This window comes from Poecilia mexicana, unplaced genomic scaffold, assembly GCF_051168715.1.
Source record: "Poecilia mexicana isolate PSO_F unplaced genomic scaffold, ASM5116871v1 scaffold_22, whole genome shotgun sequence".
In the NCBI taxonomy this organism is placed as follows: domain Eukaryota; kingdom Metazoa; phylum Chordata; class Actinopteri; order Cyprinodontiformes; family Poeciliidae; genus Poecilia; species Poecilia mexicana.
The window spans coordinates 13,199,653-13,218,201 of record NW_028263391.1 but is presented as its reverse complement, the minus strand read 5'-3'; the positions used below and the strand labels follow the sequence as shown (position 1 = coordinate 13,218,201).

Genomic DNA, 18,549 nt, shown 5'->3' with positions numbered 1-18,549 from the left:
TTGCAACTGGAGTGAAAGCAATAACCCCCATCCTGTGTTCTTTCAGAATATGATCACCGGCACCATCTGGAATGAAATTGATGACCTGAGGGCGTTCAAGGTTCTGGACCTGAAGGACATAGAGAAGATGTTCTCAGCGTACCAGAGACAGCAGGTTTGGATTTGTTTGTGGGTTATAAATACCTGACTACACTTATGCGTATGTGTGTTGAATGCTGAGTATGTGTTGGTATGCTTGAGCATGCGAATGACTCTTTTATAGCGTAAACGGTCCAGCTTCAGGCTTACAGGAGCAGCTGTTGGCTGCTGAATGGCTCATTGTAGCTTCTGCTGATGTCCACAAACCTTTGGTGTGAGAACCAACGGCAGGTCTTGAATCAAGGTCAATGCTGAACCCACAGGGAGTCACAATATGAGAAAACATAAAGCTTGTTATTGAGATGTAGTGAAAATAAACAGATTTATTGAGTAAATCATCCTGAAACAGAGACGAGCTGAAAGCATAATTGGTGCATCTCTTGGGCATATGTCAAACCATGCATAGCAAATCACTCTCCTCTCTGCTGGGAATCAATTGTACTATTTTCATTCCATAATATAATGTACAGTTGCACAAACTGTGCCTTATATCACAGACATATTGTCCACTTAAATGAGTTTAAGTGGAGGGTTAATTTGTTCTAATTGGTTTCTAGTAATCAGTGAGGTCCTTAAGGTTCCATTAAAGAGCACTAAATCATCTCCACTGAGGCATCGCCATTGTTGAGTTAATGCATTTTACAGCAGTCGGACAGTTACAATCACAGTGTCTCCTTGCAAGCTTTTATTAAAGAGGAATGGGTCATTTGGGGTTGTTGCTGACAGTGATATACTGCAGGTATTTATTTGTGCGGAGCAGGTTTTTATTGGCACTGGCCGTTGCCTAAATGCTGATCCCAGTGGATGCAGTCGCATAAAAACCCAACATCTTCCTGTCTTTGACAGCCTAGTTCCCGTTTGGAAAGAGCCAAATTTAATTTAAATTTCACTGGGCAGTAATGCTGTGTTTATACATGACATACTTTTGTTTTAGAGCTTTTCATTGCTCTTTCTGTCAAAATGGTATTTTATTTACACTTGCACTCTGTAGAATTGTCTGCCACAGCCGTATTTCATCGTCCTGTTTTTCCATGTCAGACTGATGTAGATGCAGTCAAAATTAAAACCACCAAGGCATCCGTGGCCGGTCTGAGAAGACAAAATCCGAACTAGAAATCTATTTGTGTTAATCTTTCAGCCTTTTATGCAGATCTTTTGAACCACAGACAACATGAAGAATTTAGCATTGTTACTCTCACAAAAGCTTTCCAGCTTCAGCTTGTAGTTTGCATATAGTATTAGTAGTTCTTTGCTTTTGCCTTTCCGGCCTTCAGTGCTAATCTTTGCATGTGTTCTCAATTTCTTTTTTTGTCCCTGCTCTCTCCGGCTGCCTGGGCAGGACCTGCTAACTAACCAATCCTTCAAACAGGTGAGTTAAACATCTTTGAGCTTCTTGACCACAATGGTTATCCACTTTTACTGCTTTCATCACCTCGCCTTCTGCCTCGCAGCGGCCAGGCAAACAGCAGTCAGCTTCGCACATTGAATTTATTATTTTCTGTGATGTTGTTTTTTCAAAGTCTCCATTTTAAATTAAAACCAAGTGTCTTACTGAAGTTGCTAATCATCTTTTGCTAATAAAATCTACACAAATAATTGATCATCGTCATCAGTCGCCTCTAAAAGTCAAACATGTCGAAGTGGAAAGACTCCAGCAATAACCCAAGACAAAATATTGTTGGAACACTTTAATTTGTGGAAAGTTCACAGGGCCATTTTTAAACGGTTTGAAATCTGTAATTCAGCAGAGAAAATATTCACAAGTGAAAAATATTTAAAGCATCTACCAAACTCCCAGAAGTAGAAAACCCCAGCAAATTCAGTTAGCACATTGTTGGAGGGTGATAATTTTTACTTCCTTTGCAGCAACAGGACCTGGGTAATCTTTCATTCTTCAGCTTGACCACAAACACCAAAATAATCTAGAATCAGATGTGAAGTCATATGTCTGGAATGCGAAGCTCATCCTAAACCGGATGATGTAATCAGTGAAGGAATGATGTGGAAAGGAGACGGGACCAAAGTTTTTATACAAAAATCTGAAAATCTGCGAAAGTCATGCAGAAGAATAGCAAAAAGTCACTAAAGGTGGTTTTATAAACTACCCTTGGCTACTTTTTTGAGCCTTTGTGGTTAGATCCAATAAATGTAGAATCTGGTAAAGACCAGATCTGTTTCCTGATGTGTAATAACCTTAGCTGTGATGTACGGTGCTGTTTATTCACATATTTTTGAATTAGCCACTTTGTGATTCACTAAAAGCAAAATGTTTTATGTTCCAATATGACTTTAACAAACAATGCATTAATTTATTTTACAGAATATTTTGTATATCACAAGACATTTTGACATAACTTCCATAATTACTGACTTATATTTCTTCACCTCGTACGATCCTTTGGCTATCGCATCCAGACAAGCAAACTATTAAGGGTTCTGCTCGAAAGTCCAAAGCACAACACCTCGTCTTTCAGCTGATGTCACTTTGTGACCAATTGAAAAGTTCAACCTTTCAGTCGGTCGTATCAGCGCCTACGAGGCGAACAGTCTGGCAGAGCTTGCGCTCGTCTGTGAGCCACGAGAGAGAGAGAGCGCGCTCTGAACGGCTTCAGTGGATGGGAGTTGTCCCCCTAACCTGTTGCCAACCCCGCTCAGCTGCCAAACACCCCGGGTCAGCACGGACGCAGAAAAACGACACTTTCTTCAAAATCCACATCTGTTTTATATATGTCATGCCCAGCAACCCTGAAAACAGAGATTTTTCTGGCGAGCAGGAAACCAGCCTGCACCATAAATAGAATGTGTTTAACATGCAGGCCCCAAACAGCTCTCTCAGAATTTATTCTTTGCTTCAGGGATTTTTATACTACATTTATGTGAGGTTAACCAACATATCTAACGGGCTTTGATTGGACCAGCATTTCTGCTCCTCCTCTGAGAAGTTTCTGATGAGGTGTTGCATTGTGAAGGCCTGCTTCTGATCCTTGTTCTTTGTGTAAGCTCTCTCTGTATCCAAAGGTAACTTGACCTGAAGCAAGTGCTAAATCCTTCTAGTTTCCCTCGGCTGTTTCGAGTCATGTCTCTTCATTAACTCCTTGTTAAGTCCCAGAAAAGCTTTCCTCGATCAGTTAAAGATATTGCAAAGAAGTGAGGAGGAGATGTTAATGTGTGTGCTGTGGATTTTATGTGAATACTCATTAATCTGAGCTACAAATTAAAGCCCTTTTCTCTTTATTTTATTTTTTTACAGAAAGAGACTGGCTCTATGGATGACATCTACGTCAGCACACGGAAGGTCAAAGAGCTGTCGGTCATCGATGGCAGACGTGCTCAGAACTGCGTCATCTTGCTTTCAAAGTAAGCGATCCGAATTGAGGAGCTGCTCTTGTACAACTAAAATTATCACCATGTTAAAGTGACTTAATGTTCAGTTTTCTTGACCTAATTGATCTTCACTTTTAATCAACTCCCACATTTTCAAGCCCTAAATACATTGATGTTTTGTTTGTCAGAGAATTAAATCCAGCTTAATGTTGAGCTGAATGTTAGAAGATCGGAGATAAACAATGAGTCTTCGGTATCACTACACATTTGTGGCGGGCAAAAACTACTAAAAATAATTGTATTAAAATGAAAAGAGATGTACAGGATAAGATCATTAAATAGTTCAAGGAAGCTCCAGTAATATCAATGCATCAGGACGAAAAAAAGAAAACAAGCTGCAACACAAACTGCTACAGGAGATCTCCTTGCCCATGTTTACAATCATCTATTATCACTCCTGGAAGCAACTCGGATAATAAACGTTACGAGGTCTAATTCTTCTTTATACAAGCCATATATTGAACTACATTTAAGTCTACTGAATTTAAATGTTTTTCCAGTACTTATTTTGGAGTGTGTTGCAGCTTTAAATGCAGTAGTCCACCTATAAAAACAAATAGGTTTGGTTTGTAATGTTTCCAGTAATTTAAAACATAAATAATCCTTACTTGACATAATCTGAACCTGAGTTGTTTGTCCCACATTAAGGAAGACCCTGCAGCCATCCATTGAGTTTTTGCTGTGCTTCTTCATAATAGGCTATTCATATAAGCAGCTGTTTACGCCACAAAATGTGTTGGCTGCTCCAGCCAAGAGAGAATTTATCCGGAAGCAGTGCACGATATGAAATTCAGTCTATAATTAAACATTCAAGTGCTATCGGTGTCAACGTTAACTCGCATCAAAGATGCATTAATTGACCCTTCTCCCAAAGGGGTCACGCTACATCTGAAGCTGAATCCATTGCTGTCTTTTGAGATCCACTTGACAATATGTTCCCCATTTAAATCCCCAAACAGCAGTGGTCCCGGGGCCCCCTTGGAGGGCTTAAACGGTGACCCCACTCTACAGATCAATAAACGGGCTTCCTGAGTCCTTTGTGCGTCTGACAAAAGAGCGGCACGCTCCCTGCACTCTCTTTCGTGTCAATAACAGACTGACCCAGATGGGGTTAGCAGATGGTCAATACAGCTTTGATGCGCGTACTGACAATGCTGTTATTGATCGAAGCCCAGCGCACGTACGTCTGAAAACAGCTGGCAGTGCTCTCAGGGGGTGAGAGTGGAGCTGTCCAGACTGGTGCTCAGATCGCCACTATCAGGACGCTTGTGTTTGTGTTTCGCATTTGATGTCATTAAAGTGCATTTTGCTTCCCTGCAGGTTGAAAATGACAAATGAAGAAATCAAAAGGGCGATACTAGAGATGGATGAGAGGGAGGAGCTAGCCAAAGACATGTTGGAGCAGGTATGTGTCCCTTCGTGACGATCAGGATCTTTACAAGGCAGCTAGATTTTATAGGTTATTCAGAAATTAGTAGGAGAATGGTTTGCAGATGTTCAAAATTAACAGAAAGCTTTCAGGGGCCTGAATTCTCCCCCAATTAAAATGTTAATTTAGTTAAATTTGGATCATTTAAAGATTCCCTAGTGCTTTTAAATGTGAGTCAAGTATTTTTTTATTTTTTTTTTATTAGATGATGGAAACCTGGCTCTGATATTGTCAATTTTAAAACACAAACAGCTTTATCATCAAAATAAATGCAAACAAAGCACTTATTAGATATAATACAATTAATTAGTATTAATTAATTATATTTATATTAACTACCATTAATTAAATGGCAGTAAAATACAATTGAATTACCATGTAATTAAAAAGACCTGTAATGTGTCATAGACATAATTTGAACCCTATTTGGGTAAAAAGGAAATACTGAAACTGATTGTGGTTTTAGAGAGTCACATGCATCTGTTTACTATTTCTTTGAGGAAAATTACTGTCGATGAACTTTAAGTGGTTGCAGCTCAAACTTGGAGCTATTGTGGTTCTAATAAACATTGCTTCTGCATCTTTTCCAGCTGCTTAAATTTGTCCCTGAGAAAAGTGACATAGATCTTTTAGAAGAGCATAAACATGAGTTGGAGAGGATGGCCCGAGCTGACCGCTTCCTCTTTGAGATGAGCAGGTAACTGTGATGCTCTTTGTGTGAGAGGGTGGTTTTGATTTCTGTTTTAAGCCAGCTTCGTCAAGAAAATGTACCGAGCGTTAGCTTGATTCATTATGTAGCAGAAGTCCTGAATGCTTCCTACTTGACTTCATCTCCTGTGGTCAGGCATTTAATACCTCTCGTCTCTCTTTGAAACTCTCCCTCCTTGCTTTGGTGAACCTTTAGTCGAGTTTTACATCCCCATTTGTCATCTCGTCCTTTGACAAGAGCCCTCTGGATGCTTTAGAAAAGAGTGTAAAGTGAGAAAGGGGATTTTGCACATTTCACTGACTTGTAACATTTGAAGTTTTGCTCCCCCTAAAGACAAATGTAACTGACCCCTGCTAATCTCTCCTCCTCTCGTTTCTTTGTTCTTCCCGTCAGAATTGACCACTACCAGCAGAGACTACAGGCTCTGTTCTTTAAGAAGAAGTTTGCAGAGCGTTTAGCTGAAACCAAGCCTAAGGTTGAAGGTAAGGACAAACATGATAGTTCAGTGGTTCGGTGAATTAATGCCTCTGCAGTCGGTCGCCTTATAAAAGGGATAGTTTTATAATTTAAACAAGGAATCAATCACTATTGCACAAGAAAACTTTTATAAACACATAACCATGAACACTGCAGTTCGTCTTGACTCGCGGGTATCATTTTGCGGCTCAACAATGTCTTTGTTTGAAAAACATTTTTAGATATTCAGAGCAGATGAGCCGTTAGCCGATCTCGAGGCAGAAGGTGCAAAGTATTTCTCTTTGGATATGTTGAGAAAATTCGATCTAATCAAATTAAGATTCTATTAAATATACAGCTGCTGAGTCGACATCTCCACCAGTGGGTTCAGATTGAAGCCAGATCTTTCCCATCGTTTCTCGAGGCTGTGCAGTTGTTGGAGAACTCCTGCAGCATCTGGACCTGCAAACTGCAGCTGCCTAAGAACCGCTTGAGATTGTTCTTTGTCGATGTGCAAGTCGGAGGACGTCAGGATCGACTTGGATGTGAATCTAACCAGCAAAAGCGATTATCAGTGATTTATGTTTGCAGATTTAGTTCATCTCAAGCCTTAGCAGAAAGAAGGGATGAAGAACACAGTGGAGAGATGTTAAAGTAGCTGAAGTCTGGTACCGTTTAACGAGGCACTTGATCCAAATACAGTTGGAAAACTGAAACATCTCTACTTGAATTTTGCTGATATTTGCGCAGACTTGATAACCTGTTGATAACCATGAAATAAAATGATGCAGCTATGATTTTATGTATGACGCAGCTGTCCAATAGGTGACTTTTTGCAACTTGTGAGCAGACGAAGGTGAAAATGTAAAAAATATATTTTGAAGCTGGACATAAATTATTAAGGAGCATGCTTTTAAATGAGATTGCATGGTTGTATGCATGTGTGTGCGCATGCTGGTTTTATGCAGTTTTTCCCTCTCTCACCCAGCATCCGTGTTACCATGGAAGCTGTTTTGGAAAGCTGGCTCACGTTGAGAGAGGACAGCATCTCCTGTGAACCTGAATCTCACTTCAAAGATGTCAGGGAAAAAGCTTTCCAGTGCGCGTGTGTGTGTGTGTTTGTGTGTGTGCATGCACGGATATCCATGACCGAGTTGTCGCTGCAGCTTTTAGAGCCAGGGTTACTTTGATGAGAACATCACACTGTTTATTGTCGGCGTTTTTATTCGCACTGTCAGTTCGATTCTGTTTGTGCTGCATAATTTCTTCTGAGAAACTCGATTCCTTCTGGTCTGAGGTCAGGGTAATATATTCTGACACACATTTCACTCTCAGCTGGCGCGGGAAGAGAAGAGAAGAGAAGAGAAACCTTCACAATTGCTGTTGTTGGATCCAAAAGTCCCCGGACCGCACTGTTCAAAAAAAGAAGAAGAAAAAATCTCATTTTGTTTTATTATTCATATAATTTTGTCACATACTGCAGATTAGACTGTAAGTCTGCAGACCACCCAGCCTGTTCAATGGGAGCCTTTTTTAGAAGACGGCTCCATCGGCCAGAGCCAGGAGAACAGTTCCCATGCTTCATCACAACACGAAGAAGTGTAACAATAACAATATGATGTTTGTTAATGATCTTCACAGTTACGCTGATGGTTTCCTCTGCGGAGACGGGGAACCACCTGCACTTTGCCAGACGCTCCTTTCTCAGGGGAAATGAAACAGACAGAGTTGGCTCATGTTCAGTGTATTCCTTTCCCCTCTTGCTGTTTCACTGATGGAAGGACAGGATACTTTTCCCACCAAGCTGCCCAGTTGTTATGGAGAATACCGATCACTCATCGTGAATGATGTTAAAAATAAAGGAAATTCTGGGGGAACACGGAGTCGAATTTGAAGCTCCTGCGTCTCTGTGGTGTTTGAGTGGAGTAACGGAGTGGAAGGAATAATTTAAGCCCAGTTTGTTATGTAACAGACAAAGCTGAACAAGTTTAAATCATGATCTCAGCAGCTGTTTTTCCTCTCTCCACGTTCTTCTGCAGCCATCCTGAACGCCTCCGTGGAGGTGGTCCGGAGCAAGCGTCTGACTCAGGTCCTGGAGGTGGTGCTGGCCTTTGGAAACTTCATGAACAAGGGCCAGCGGGGGAACGCCTTCGGATTCAAGGTTTCCAGCCTGAACAAGATCGTCGACACCAAGTCGAGCATAGACAGGTGGGCAACAGAGGGGGGGACTTGAGCCTTGCTGCAGCAGTCACGACCTGAGTCTAAGACCTTAGCTTGTTACAAAACAAAATATTTTAAGATTTGACTCAGATTCAAACTCTTAAAACTTCTGACATAGAAGGAGAGCAGGGAAAGACTGCAGGAGACCACAGCTGCTGTGGTCTTTGAACGATGGTTTCAAATGTAACTTTCCTCCTACATCTCAATCTAGAATCATCACGAACAGATATTTCTGGCTTTTCAAAATATTGAAATTCTTATTCAATTCATTCAAACATTAGGTAATCTTTTTCACCAGTATTTTATGCCTAGCTCTGTATTCTGTTATCTTGTAACAAGGTTTACCATTTATATGTAAAAACTTCTATTCCATGTTTCATTCATTTCAAAATATGACATTAGCTGATGTTGCATAATTTCTACTATTTTTCTTTGAACATATGTGGCATTTGTACTTAAAATTAGGTAAATAACTTCATGAATTTGCTCTTTTTTTTGCACTACTTGTTCGCACGTTAATGTAAAGTGCTTCATAGGAAAACAAGGGAAAAGAGATAAAACCAACTAAAACACATCAAAACATACACATTAAACATGATATAGATTAATATGTATATCATGAGTAATATCTATATAACATGAGTATGAAATCTAAACTGCAAAACTTATTTAACTTATAAAATAGTATTTAAGCTTTAATAAAAAACATTTTAAGTCCAGATTTAAAGGAACCAATAGTATCTCAGGTTTTCAGGAAGTTTGTGTCAGAGCTTATTAGCGTAGAGATGACGTTGTACCTCATCTTTCTTATTCTGGTCCTGGGAAAACAGAGTGAAGACCTTTCTGATGACCTGCGAGGTCTGTATGGTTTGAGCAGCATCTCTGGAATCCATCTAGGTCCAAGACCATTGAGTGTCTTATAAATATCCTGAGTTTCTTTTTACAAACAAGTAGTCAGAGTAGTGATTTAAGGACTGGTGTTTGGCAGAACAGTGTCTTTTGGATCACATGCAGCTGCTTGATTGATTTTTTTTTTCTTTTATTGTTTTAACAGAAACCTCTATAGACACCATTAAGATATTCTACCCAAGTGAAAATAAAACCTGTTTTGATTAGAAACCCTTTATTCTGGCAATTCTTTAAGGTAGCAGTAAGCCAATATAGCAATATAACCAATAATCTACCGCAATTCAATGTTATGGGGAGAGCAGATGGCCAGAATCCAATGTGAAAATGTTCATTTCAGTCATCGGAGACTTGAAATTGGGGAAAAAAAATTAAATCTCTAGCCTGTCATAAAAGCAAATCTCATCTCATTAGCATTTAAATATTAAGCCAATTATGAGAAAATAAAAGAACGAACAGAGGAGGCCCTGTGGTAAAGCTCGCCACCCATGTACAGAGGACATGAACCAGCTGCGTTTTGGGTTTGAGTCCCGGCCCGTTGGCCTTTGCTGGATGTCTTCCCCCTCTCTCACAACCCGCTTTCCTGTCATTTCGCTAGCAAATAAAGGCAACTAGAGCTGGAAAACTCCTCTAAAGAATGAACAAAGAGTGCCTCTGCTCAGTGTTCCTTCGCCATCCGCTGGTTTCTACAACAGTTAACTCAGAGTCTTGAAAGAAATTGACAGAAAAATATGAAACCACTTCAGCGTGTTGCAGCGGCGATAGATTCGCTCGAACAAACGGCGTGTGGGAGCTCTTTTCTCTTTACAGTAATGAAATGCTGTCCGAGCCATCGGCGTTGCCACGGAAACAGGCACTACTGGCATGATTTCCAGTGACTCAGATGCGTCTTAATATAAACAGGGAGATGAATTGAAGCACAGCACTCTTACTCCACTGCCTCCATGACCTAATTTTCTTCTGTGCACTGTGGTGTTTGGATCCAGCATATGAAACTTTATACTATCCAACTCTCTCCGAACACGGTACTTGTGAGGGAATAAGTGGGAGCATTGATATTTTCAGAAGAATGTCATATTTGTAATTATCGCATCGCTTCCTCGGGGCCTTGCTGCTATTTAGAGGTGTGTTACCACGGTAACTAATCAACAACCTCTACACAGACAAATGTGCCAAGAAACAAGTTCTCCTAAAAAATTTAGAGCAAATGTTGAATCTTATTGAAGAGATTTTTAGAATGTGTGTCACACGACTGCGTTGCATTTTTTAAAAATATTGAAACATACCGATACTTGTTGTTCAGATTAACTCTAAAAAAAATCATTTAAAATGGACCTTTTTCTTGTTATTGTGCAGGATATATTTAACGTTGAAACATTAGTTATTATTGCCAAGAAAAGAAAGATTTCTGAAAGCATAATAATCTTGTTCATTGAACGTGATTATTAGATTGAGCAGCATGTTGGCATGTCAACAGTTCAGCTGGACTCAGAAAAACAAAAGTCGTAAAAATCCACAATAATATGAGCTTATGTTCTGGTACAAGTGTCATAAAACAAAGTGATGATGTTTGTGAGACCAAAAGTTGAGATTTCTGCGTAGTTTACTCTACACACCTTGAAATTAAATAACAATCAGTAAGTTTTCCAATAAAAACTAAATTATATTTAGAGAATTTCCTAAGTCTGAAAGCCTGTCCATATCCGGACCAAATGAGTCCAGACCCAGTCTTCAGGTGTTTTTACACTTTTCATATTGAGCTGGTGCTCAACTTTTTTATGACAAAATTACTTGAAGTTAACTGGGGCTTTCTGAAATCTCAAGAAAAGTTGTTGATTAGGTACTTTTTTGTCAGAAAAATACAGAATGTGGGAAGAATAAAATGAAATTTTGCAGGGGAAAAAAAAATTAGGGTCAAAGTTTGGACAGCTTACTACAGGCAGACAGTGGTATTGTTCACACCTGGTTGTTCTTTTTCCAGTCTGTGAATCTTTGATCATTTGGATTTTTACTGACAGACAGATGAAAACTTTTCTCTTTTTTTTTAATGCAGATCAAATGTTTATTTTAATCAAATTAAACATTGCTTTTAATGCAACAGGAACATCACCATGTTGCACTACTTGATCATGATCTTTGAGAAGAACTACCCAGACACGTTGTACATCCAGGAAGACCTCAGGAGCGTGCCTGAAGCCGCCAAAGTCAAGTAAGAATATTCCTACCCCCCAAACTTCAGCGTCAACTTTGTAACACAAGGTGCAATCTACTAAACTATGACTGATAACTGGAAACATTTGTTGATCTTCTTTCTCCTCAGTTTGTCAGAGTTGGAAAAAGAAGTGCACAACATCAAAAGCGGGCTGAAGGCTCTCGAGGCGGTGAGTTGGGCTGAATTAGTTTCCTTCTCCCTCCCGCTGGTTCTTCTGCTGCCTGTAATTATGCTTTTGAGCAGAAACAGTGATGTACGGCACGCTGAGGTGTTTAAACGCCGCTAACGCTCGGCGCTCTGCAGCACGGCCGTGTCGCGCACAGGAGACTGGAGCAATTATAATTCATTTAGCCGTTTGGTAAACTCTCAGTGACAAGCTTTCGTGTCCCTGTCGCTTCTCACCAGGAGCTGCACTACCAGCAGAGCAGGATGAGGGAACGCGGGGATAAGTTTGTGGCTGTGATCGGTGACTTCATCACCGTGGCGGGGTTTAGCTTCTCTGAACTGGAGGACCAGCTGAGTGAAGCCAAGGAAAAGGTAACTCAATAACTTTCTGGAGCAAACTGATGTCATCGGTTTTTCAATCTGTTCTTGCCGTGTCGACATGAAAGACTGGGTGAATTTAAGAGACCATAAGAGCGAAAGCTCGTATGTCCACGTGGGTGGCTGTGGTGGATCCGAAGCCAGTCATCCTCGCTGACAAGCCTGTATGTCAAGCGGACTGAGGAATAAAGCAAAAAAAAAAAAAAAAAGGCGGAATCTGAGAAGCGTGAAGCCTCTGGACGTCCCTCTGAGTCCTGCGGGGCGATTTCAGCCGGGCTGGGAAACCCAGAATTGAAAGATTACTCGGGAATCCCCCTTCCTCCCACGTCTTCTTTGTCTCTTTAAGTTAGTGTTTTAAATCCCCTCTCTTTCCATTTACAAGTGGAACAACTGGCCTTTTGAACTCCGCTGGCTCAAGTACTGATGTATGGTAGGAAGTGTGTCAGCTGAAGACGTCAGTGGGATGGAGAGAGTGTTGGAGTAAGTCGGTGTTGAAAAGATTTATGGGAATATGTTTAATTTGCCGGCTGTCGGTGCTCCAGCTCGCATTTAGCGCTCTGAACGCCTTTAAATCTCACGGAGCGGTGCTTCGGCACAGATTTTTACATTTGTACTGCACAGTCTATCCTCTCTAATTAACGACAGTGTTGAAGAGCTGAACAGCTGTATTTCTCAGAAGAATCAACAGGTTTCAAGACAGATGGGAGAAAAAGACATGAAACCAGGTTCATGGGTTTCATGCAGAGCCTCCCTTTTGGTTAATTATTTGCTCAAGGAGGGGTGAATATTGGAGGGGAACATAGTTTGGACGTCACGGGAGACGAACTGGGAAGAATAGGGCACCAGTTAGTGCAGTAAAACAAAAGAACCTGTGTTCTCCGGCCCAGACTCCAAACACACAGCTGTGTATGTTCTGTGTGGTTGGTAAGTGGGTGTTTGTCAAGGTCCTCTGATGGCCTGGTGGGCTTTCAGTGTAATACAAATATGGAAGTCGGGATGTGTGTTTCTTCTTTAAGAAGGTGAAGGATGACCAAACAGATCAGCCTACAGAGACTAATAACACTCCATGGCAACAGATGTGTGTGGCTGCTACAGAAACAGGGCATTGCTATGCACAATACAAAGGGTTACTGTTGCAAAGGTCATGCAACCACTTAGAGGTTTTTTTTTTTGTTTTTTTGTTTTTTAAAAAAAAGCAAAGTATTTTATTAAACTATAAAACCTTCTATGTCTCTATTTCTGACCAAGAAGGATACTCAAAATTAGATTAAAAACAAAATTTACGAGCTCAAGTGGGCTGTAAATATCCATGTTTTGGCAAATGTAATCTAGTTTTTGTACTGCAAGCAAGGTCTGAACTTTTAAAAGTGGCACTTCTGGATCTTTGGTAAGCTTTAATTAATCTTGTAAGAACATGCCAACAATAATTTCTTCAAATGATTTGTAGATTAGTGAGCAATCATCAAAGCATATATCCTCCATCTGCTTATCCAAGTTTGTTTTATTTACTAAAAAAAACGTGAATGGAGGCAAAAAACTAATCATGCTCATATTTCATCGTCATATTGAGTATGACGCCATTTGGTAAAAAAAGAAAAACTGCAACAAAAAATTATTTTTACAAAGTTATTTTTTTTTTAATTACATACAAACAGTATGAATTAAAATATTTGCATGTTGAAGACAAATTTGACTTATTGCATTTTCTAAAATATTCATTCCATGCATCTTAAACTTCTAAAGTTCAGAATATCTAATTATGAACTTTCACCAAAATTATTATTATTATTTTTTTTGAAAGTTAAGTTCAGGAAAAATTTTGTAAGTTCGTACAGCTCAAGCATTTTTCATGATGCCCTGGAATTTTTATGCCCTTTTGTTATTTATTATACCAATTGTTCTTTTTGTATTTTCAAGCTTAAATTTTCTCAAATGTTTAGTGACCATTCTAGCTAGTCACTAAACTAGCTAAGCTAGTGACTAGTCACTAAAGTAGCTAAACCAAGTGGAGAAATGCTAAGTGCTTTCAGAGGAGGACGACACTCCTTTGCTTTGTTTTGCCTGACGCAATGAAAATCATATTCCTTCGTTCATTGAGTGTTTTTGTTTACCCATTTAGCTCGGATCCCGAGGGGGACCAGAGGAAACACTTCTGACCAGATACATAATTACAAGCAGAGGGGAGGGATGGTGGTGAGGTTGTTGTCATGGACACTGGGCCCATAATGACAGGATGGTTTTGCTTCCTCAGAAAAGAGCAACTGTGTTTTTCATCGCAGCGCTGAGACCACATACAGAAAACTAGACGGTTATAAACAAGAGGGATTTTAAGATGTTCTGTCACTCGACACCCACATAGAAGCGGAAAAGGCACGCTGCATTTTTTGCTTTCTACTTGATTATTTTACTGCCTAGCTTAAGTCACTCAATTTCCTCCAACATTTTGGATGAAAGAAGCTTTTCTTCTAATTAGTATAGATTTATATTTAACATCTGTATTTCTTTGATCTGTTAATACCTTTAAAAAAAAGTCCCAAGTTGTAAAATGAGCAAGTGGCAATAAAAATGATCCAAGTCTCACCACAGACTAGGTGAAAACTCAAACATGGCATTTAAATTAACCAATTCTTAGCAGTGCTTTGCTATTAAGCTCATTACTGGGGCCATTGTTCTGTTACCTTTAAAAGCTAATTGCACACTCAACCCTCCACCAGTTGGTAAAACTGTTGGTATTAACATACTTTCTATTGTCGGATGGGGGGGAAAATAAAGCAAAAGAAATAAATAAAAGTAATTTTAAAACATAAAAATAAAAACTGTATGAAGTTATAGTCGCACGTATCTTTATTTCTAGCTTCTGTATTAGCCAACAAACTAGTAACTGATGAGAAAAATATTTATTTTTCATTTTTGTTTACATATTAAGACTTAAGAACTTGACTGAAGAAAAGTGGACCGAAGTTATTTCTACTTGAAGACGTATCTGTACTGCAGAACAGAGCCGACTGTGTCGGAACATTTGGCTCCGGGCGGCGTTCTGGCGCCAAGCACCGAACAGCTTGAACAGGACTGTGTGGACATACGGTGGTCAAATCAAGCAGCCCTGCTCCGATGTGTGTGTTCCTGCAGCATTTAAGAAAATGAATTTCACATACCAGAGTTTATTTTGAAGGGCGTACATATGCATGACCGATTGGGTTGATTCTGGGAAATCTGGGTCAGAAGATTCAGTTTGTGCATTCATTCTTACCTTAAAATCCAACATCTGTCTTTGTAGTTCGCCAAATCTCTGAAGCACTTTGGAGAAGAAGAAGGGAGGATGCAGCCTGACGACTTCTTCGGCATCTTTGACACCTTCTTGCAGTCGTTCAGCGAAGCTCGGCAGGACCTGGAAAACATGCAGCGGCGCAAGGAGGAGGAAGAGCGGAGGGCACGGATGGAGGCCATGGTGAGGCTCTCCTCAGAGGCAACGTCCGACTAAATTTGCTCTCATCTTCTTCAAAATAACGGTTTCTTTAATCCTTATTCAGCTGAAGGAGCAGAGGGAGCGTGAGCGGCGGGCTAAGAAGGGCGGGGCCACGGAGGAGGTCGGCGGCGAGTTTGACGACCTCGTCTCTGCGCTGCGCTCTGGCGAGGTCTTCGACAAGGACCTTAACAAATTCAAGCGAAGCCGAAAGCGCTCCGTCAACCAGCTAGTGGAAGGTGGCGGCCGAGAGAGAGCCGTCACCAAGGTGAACTACTAAAGTTGGAAAAAGGAAGTAGAAAAGCAAAACTTTAGAGATCTAAAATTTACCGTGGCGTAGATCAACTTTAACCCAGAGCTTTGGACAGTCACGGCTTCCTTTGGAGCAGATGTTGGCAACAGCTGGACTGGACGTGTAGAGGCATCCATGGACAGCTTCGCTGCCTCAAAAGATGGAGCTCTCCCCTTGGATTGGTCTTCTAAAGCTGTTTCCGACCTGTTTATCTCCACAGTTGGGATGGAAGGACGGACAGACCACTGTGACACATTGTCCCACGTCATCTAACTGTATCCATTGGACACTGTTCTTCAGGTTCTCCTTGTCGATCACTCCTGCTCTTCCTCAGAAACCTTCTCTGTTCTTCTGAGAGCTCTTTGGTGCTGAAGTTTGGTTATCGGGATCAGAACTCCAGGATTAGTCAGTCGCGTTGTATATAGACACCAAATGGAAAGTTTGGAAACTTGTGAAGCTTGGCAGGTTAAATAAAAACACAAAAAGATAGATGAGAGGGGGGGGGGGGGGCGGGCAGGGTATCTAAGCCATTACGTCCACAGTTATGGTGCTTTTTCCCTGAGAAAAACCAGATTTTGCAGCCACAGAATGGATCTACGATCACAAACCTCTGACACTAAAACAACGGGTATGGAGTCAAGAAATCTCCTGTTGCTTCACAATAATGAATCCTTACCAGTGGCTTCTGATGGCACACCGCATCCCCAAGAAGATACCAACCACAAATTTTCTAGGAAAAAAACGAAAAAAAAAAACTCCTTCACATACAAATGATTGTGCCACAATAATTAAGCCTCAACATGTGTAAATGGTTTGAAAGTCTTTCTGGCATTAAGTAGTGCCAAAGCAGAAAAGAAAAACCAATGTAAATGTATTTACACTAAATATTCTGCAATTAGGCGTTGATATATATTTATATTTAGATGCAGACAAGCTAATTGCAAAGATGTAGAAGTTTGGGGTTTTTTATGTTTCAGCATTTTTGGGATTTTGTACACGATGCATTCTTTTATGGTGTTGCAGGTTCACATTGCTGTTGAAGTTAACTTACTAAATATTTTTGTGCTTGACGAATGAGAGGTAACTGCTCATCCTTTTTCACTCCTTCATGTCTTGTTTGCACTGTAGTTGTTTTGTGTGTGTTTTTGGGGGTTTTTTAACAAAAAATTTAAACTCCAGCCAACAAAAAACACGGTTGAAGGGATGCCATAAACAAACTTAATGGAGAATTCCTCTTTGATCGGTTACAATATTGTCCCTATTTGTAGCTACTTATTCTCAGATCTGCCTGTAGTATTTCATCATTTTCATTATTGAATCCCCCATTTGTCTCAGACCTCACCTTGTAAGGAGGCAGTTTTTTTTTTTTTTTTTTTTTTGTAACATTGGGGTATAGCAAGGCACTTCAAATTAGACTAACTTGACTAGATACCAACCGGACACAAAGCCTCCATGCTTACTTATTTTAGGCTACTGGTTGCCAAAAAAAAAAACATAGAAGCTAGCTTTATTTGCCTTCATAAGATTTTCCAGTTTTAATTTGGAGGTGGAGGGGGTTATTATTATTTGCACATGCTTTTCCAAAACTTCAGCAGCAGGAATGATGCAAGTTGCAACGATGGGTTGAATTCTTTGCAATATGTAGATCTATTTCTAAAAGATACATTAACCAGATCTAGATCATCATATATCTAAACCAGCTCAAAAACCACGACATTTCCTCGTTTCATACAGTCTACGTTTGAATAACCAGCAAGGATCAGTTTGTGAGGCGTCCAAGACTGCAATCAGTCTGTGGGAATAAGATGTTTGAACTCCTTGACTTTGTTCAGACGTTGCAAAAGTGACGCGTGTTCAGATTGCTGGAACACAGAAGCAGTTGTTTCCGTAGCAACGGTTAAAATAAACCAGACCCACTTGTTTACAATTTTATTTGTAATGGATAATAAATATCCCCACTTTATATATAATGAAAACCGTATACATCCATGTGCTCAACTACAAAAAAGGACTAAACAAAGGCCTTTCCATTTGACCCATATTTTTACATCTTATCTGCTAAATGTTTGTAAATGTTCACCGATAAGTGCCTCAGATCCTGTTTTTTTTTTTCACACAAACCATTCCTCTGTTTTAGTGCTTGTGTCTTTGCAGAAATCTGTTTTATATGGTCATTAAATTATACTTGGTTTGCAGTAACTAGCGCCATCTCGTGGTCAAAGATGGTACAATTGATTTGCAGGTCAACCTAATCTTCAGGTACCACAGAAATCGCCTCTAAACTTTTTTTTTTTTTTTCCTTTGGCTGTGATTGATTGTATAATGTGCAGATAATCCCCCATAGCTTTAATTTATCCTCTTTTTTTTTCACTGTGACACCTCATATTTAATAGATTTACGTTTCCGTCAGACTAAAAAGACCCAGATGTGCAGTTGAGATGGCGCAGAGAGCTGCAATCTCTAGAGATTAGCCCTTACACCAAATTATTTAGACACTTTAAATTAAAAAAGAGGAATCATCTCTTCTTAAACCAGCATTTTAATCCATGTTTGATCTCTTCTTTTTAACCTCTGCTCTCCTTCCTCTTGCAGCTAATCAGTCAGTGTACCCGACTTCAGCAGACCATTTTTAAATTCCTCATTTAGAGCTTTAACCCATTTAGTGCAGAGTATTTGCCAAGGGATATTTGAAAAGTTGTCAGTATTAATACATGTTTGTGTTGTTACATGTTTGGATGCTTATTTGGCCATTGACTGGCTGTTTTGAAGTGTAAAGATGGAAATCAGAGGAAAGAAT

At 40.0% G+C, this 18,549-nt stretch overlaps 1 protein-coding gene across 6 annotated transcripts in view; it reads left to right on the top strand.

Annotated features, from left to right (window-relative positions):
- daam2 (dishevelled associated activator of morphogenesis 2) overlaps positions 1 to 18,527 on the top strand; it is a 111,402-nt gene extending 92,875 nt beyond the window's left edge. For 4 of the 6 annotated variants that reach the window (XM_088002912.1, XM_088002911.1, XM_014992730.2 and 1 more), the window contains exons 15-26: positions 47 to 154; positions 1,478 to 1,507; positions 3,389 to 3,495; positions 4,843 to 4,927; positions 5,542 to 5,648; positions 6,054 to 6,142; positions 8,156 to 8,324; positions 11,344 to 11,451; positions 11,563 to 11,623; positions 11,860 to 11,991; positions 15,275 to 15,445; positions 15,528 to 18,527. In XM_088002912.1, the coding sequence (XP_087859038.1) occupies positions 47 to 154; positions 1,478 to 1,507; positions 3,389 to 3,495; positions 4,843 to 4,927; positions 5,542 to 5,648; positions 6,054 to 6,142; positions 8,156 to 8,324; positions 11,344 to 11,451; positions 11,563 to 11,623; positions 11,860 to 11,991; positions 15,275 to 15,445; positions 15,528 to 15,740 (1,380 nt within the window). In that variant the 3' untranslated portion in view covers positions 15,741 to 18,527. The remainder of the gene's footprint in view (positions 1 to 46; positions 155 to 1,477; positions 1,508 to 3,388; positions 3,496 to 4,842; positions 4,928 to 5,541; positions 5,649 to 6,053; positions 6,143 to 8,155; positions 8,325 to 11,343; positions 11,452 to 11,562; positions 11,624 to 11,859; positions 11,992 to 15,274; positions 15,446 to 15,527) is intronic. The other 2 variants (XM_088002914.1, XM_088002913.1) reach the window with 1 other exon arrangement.
- The last annotated feature ends 22 nt before the right edge of the window (positions 18,528 to 18,549 follow it).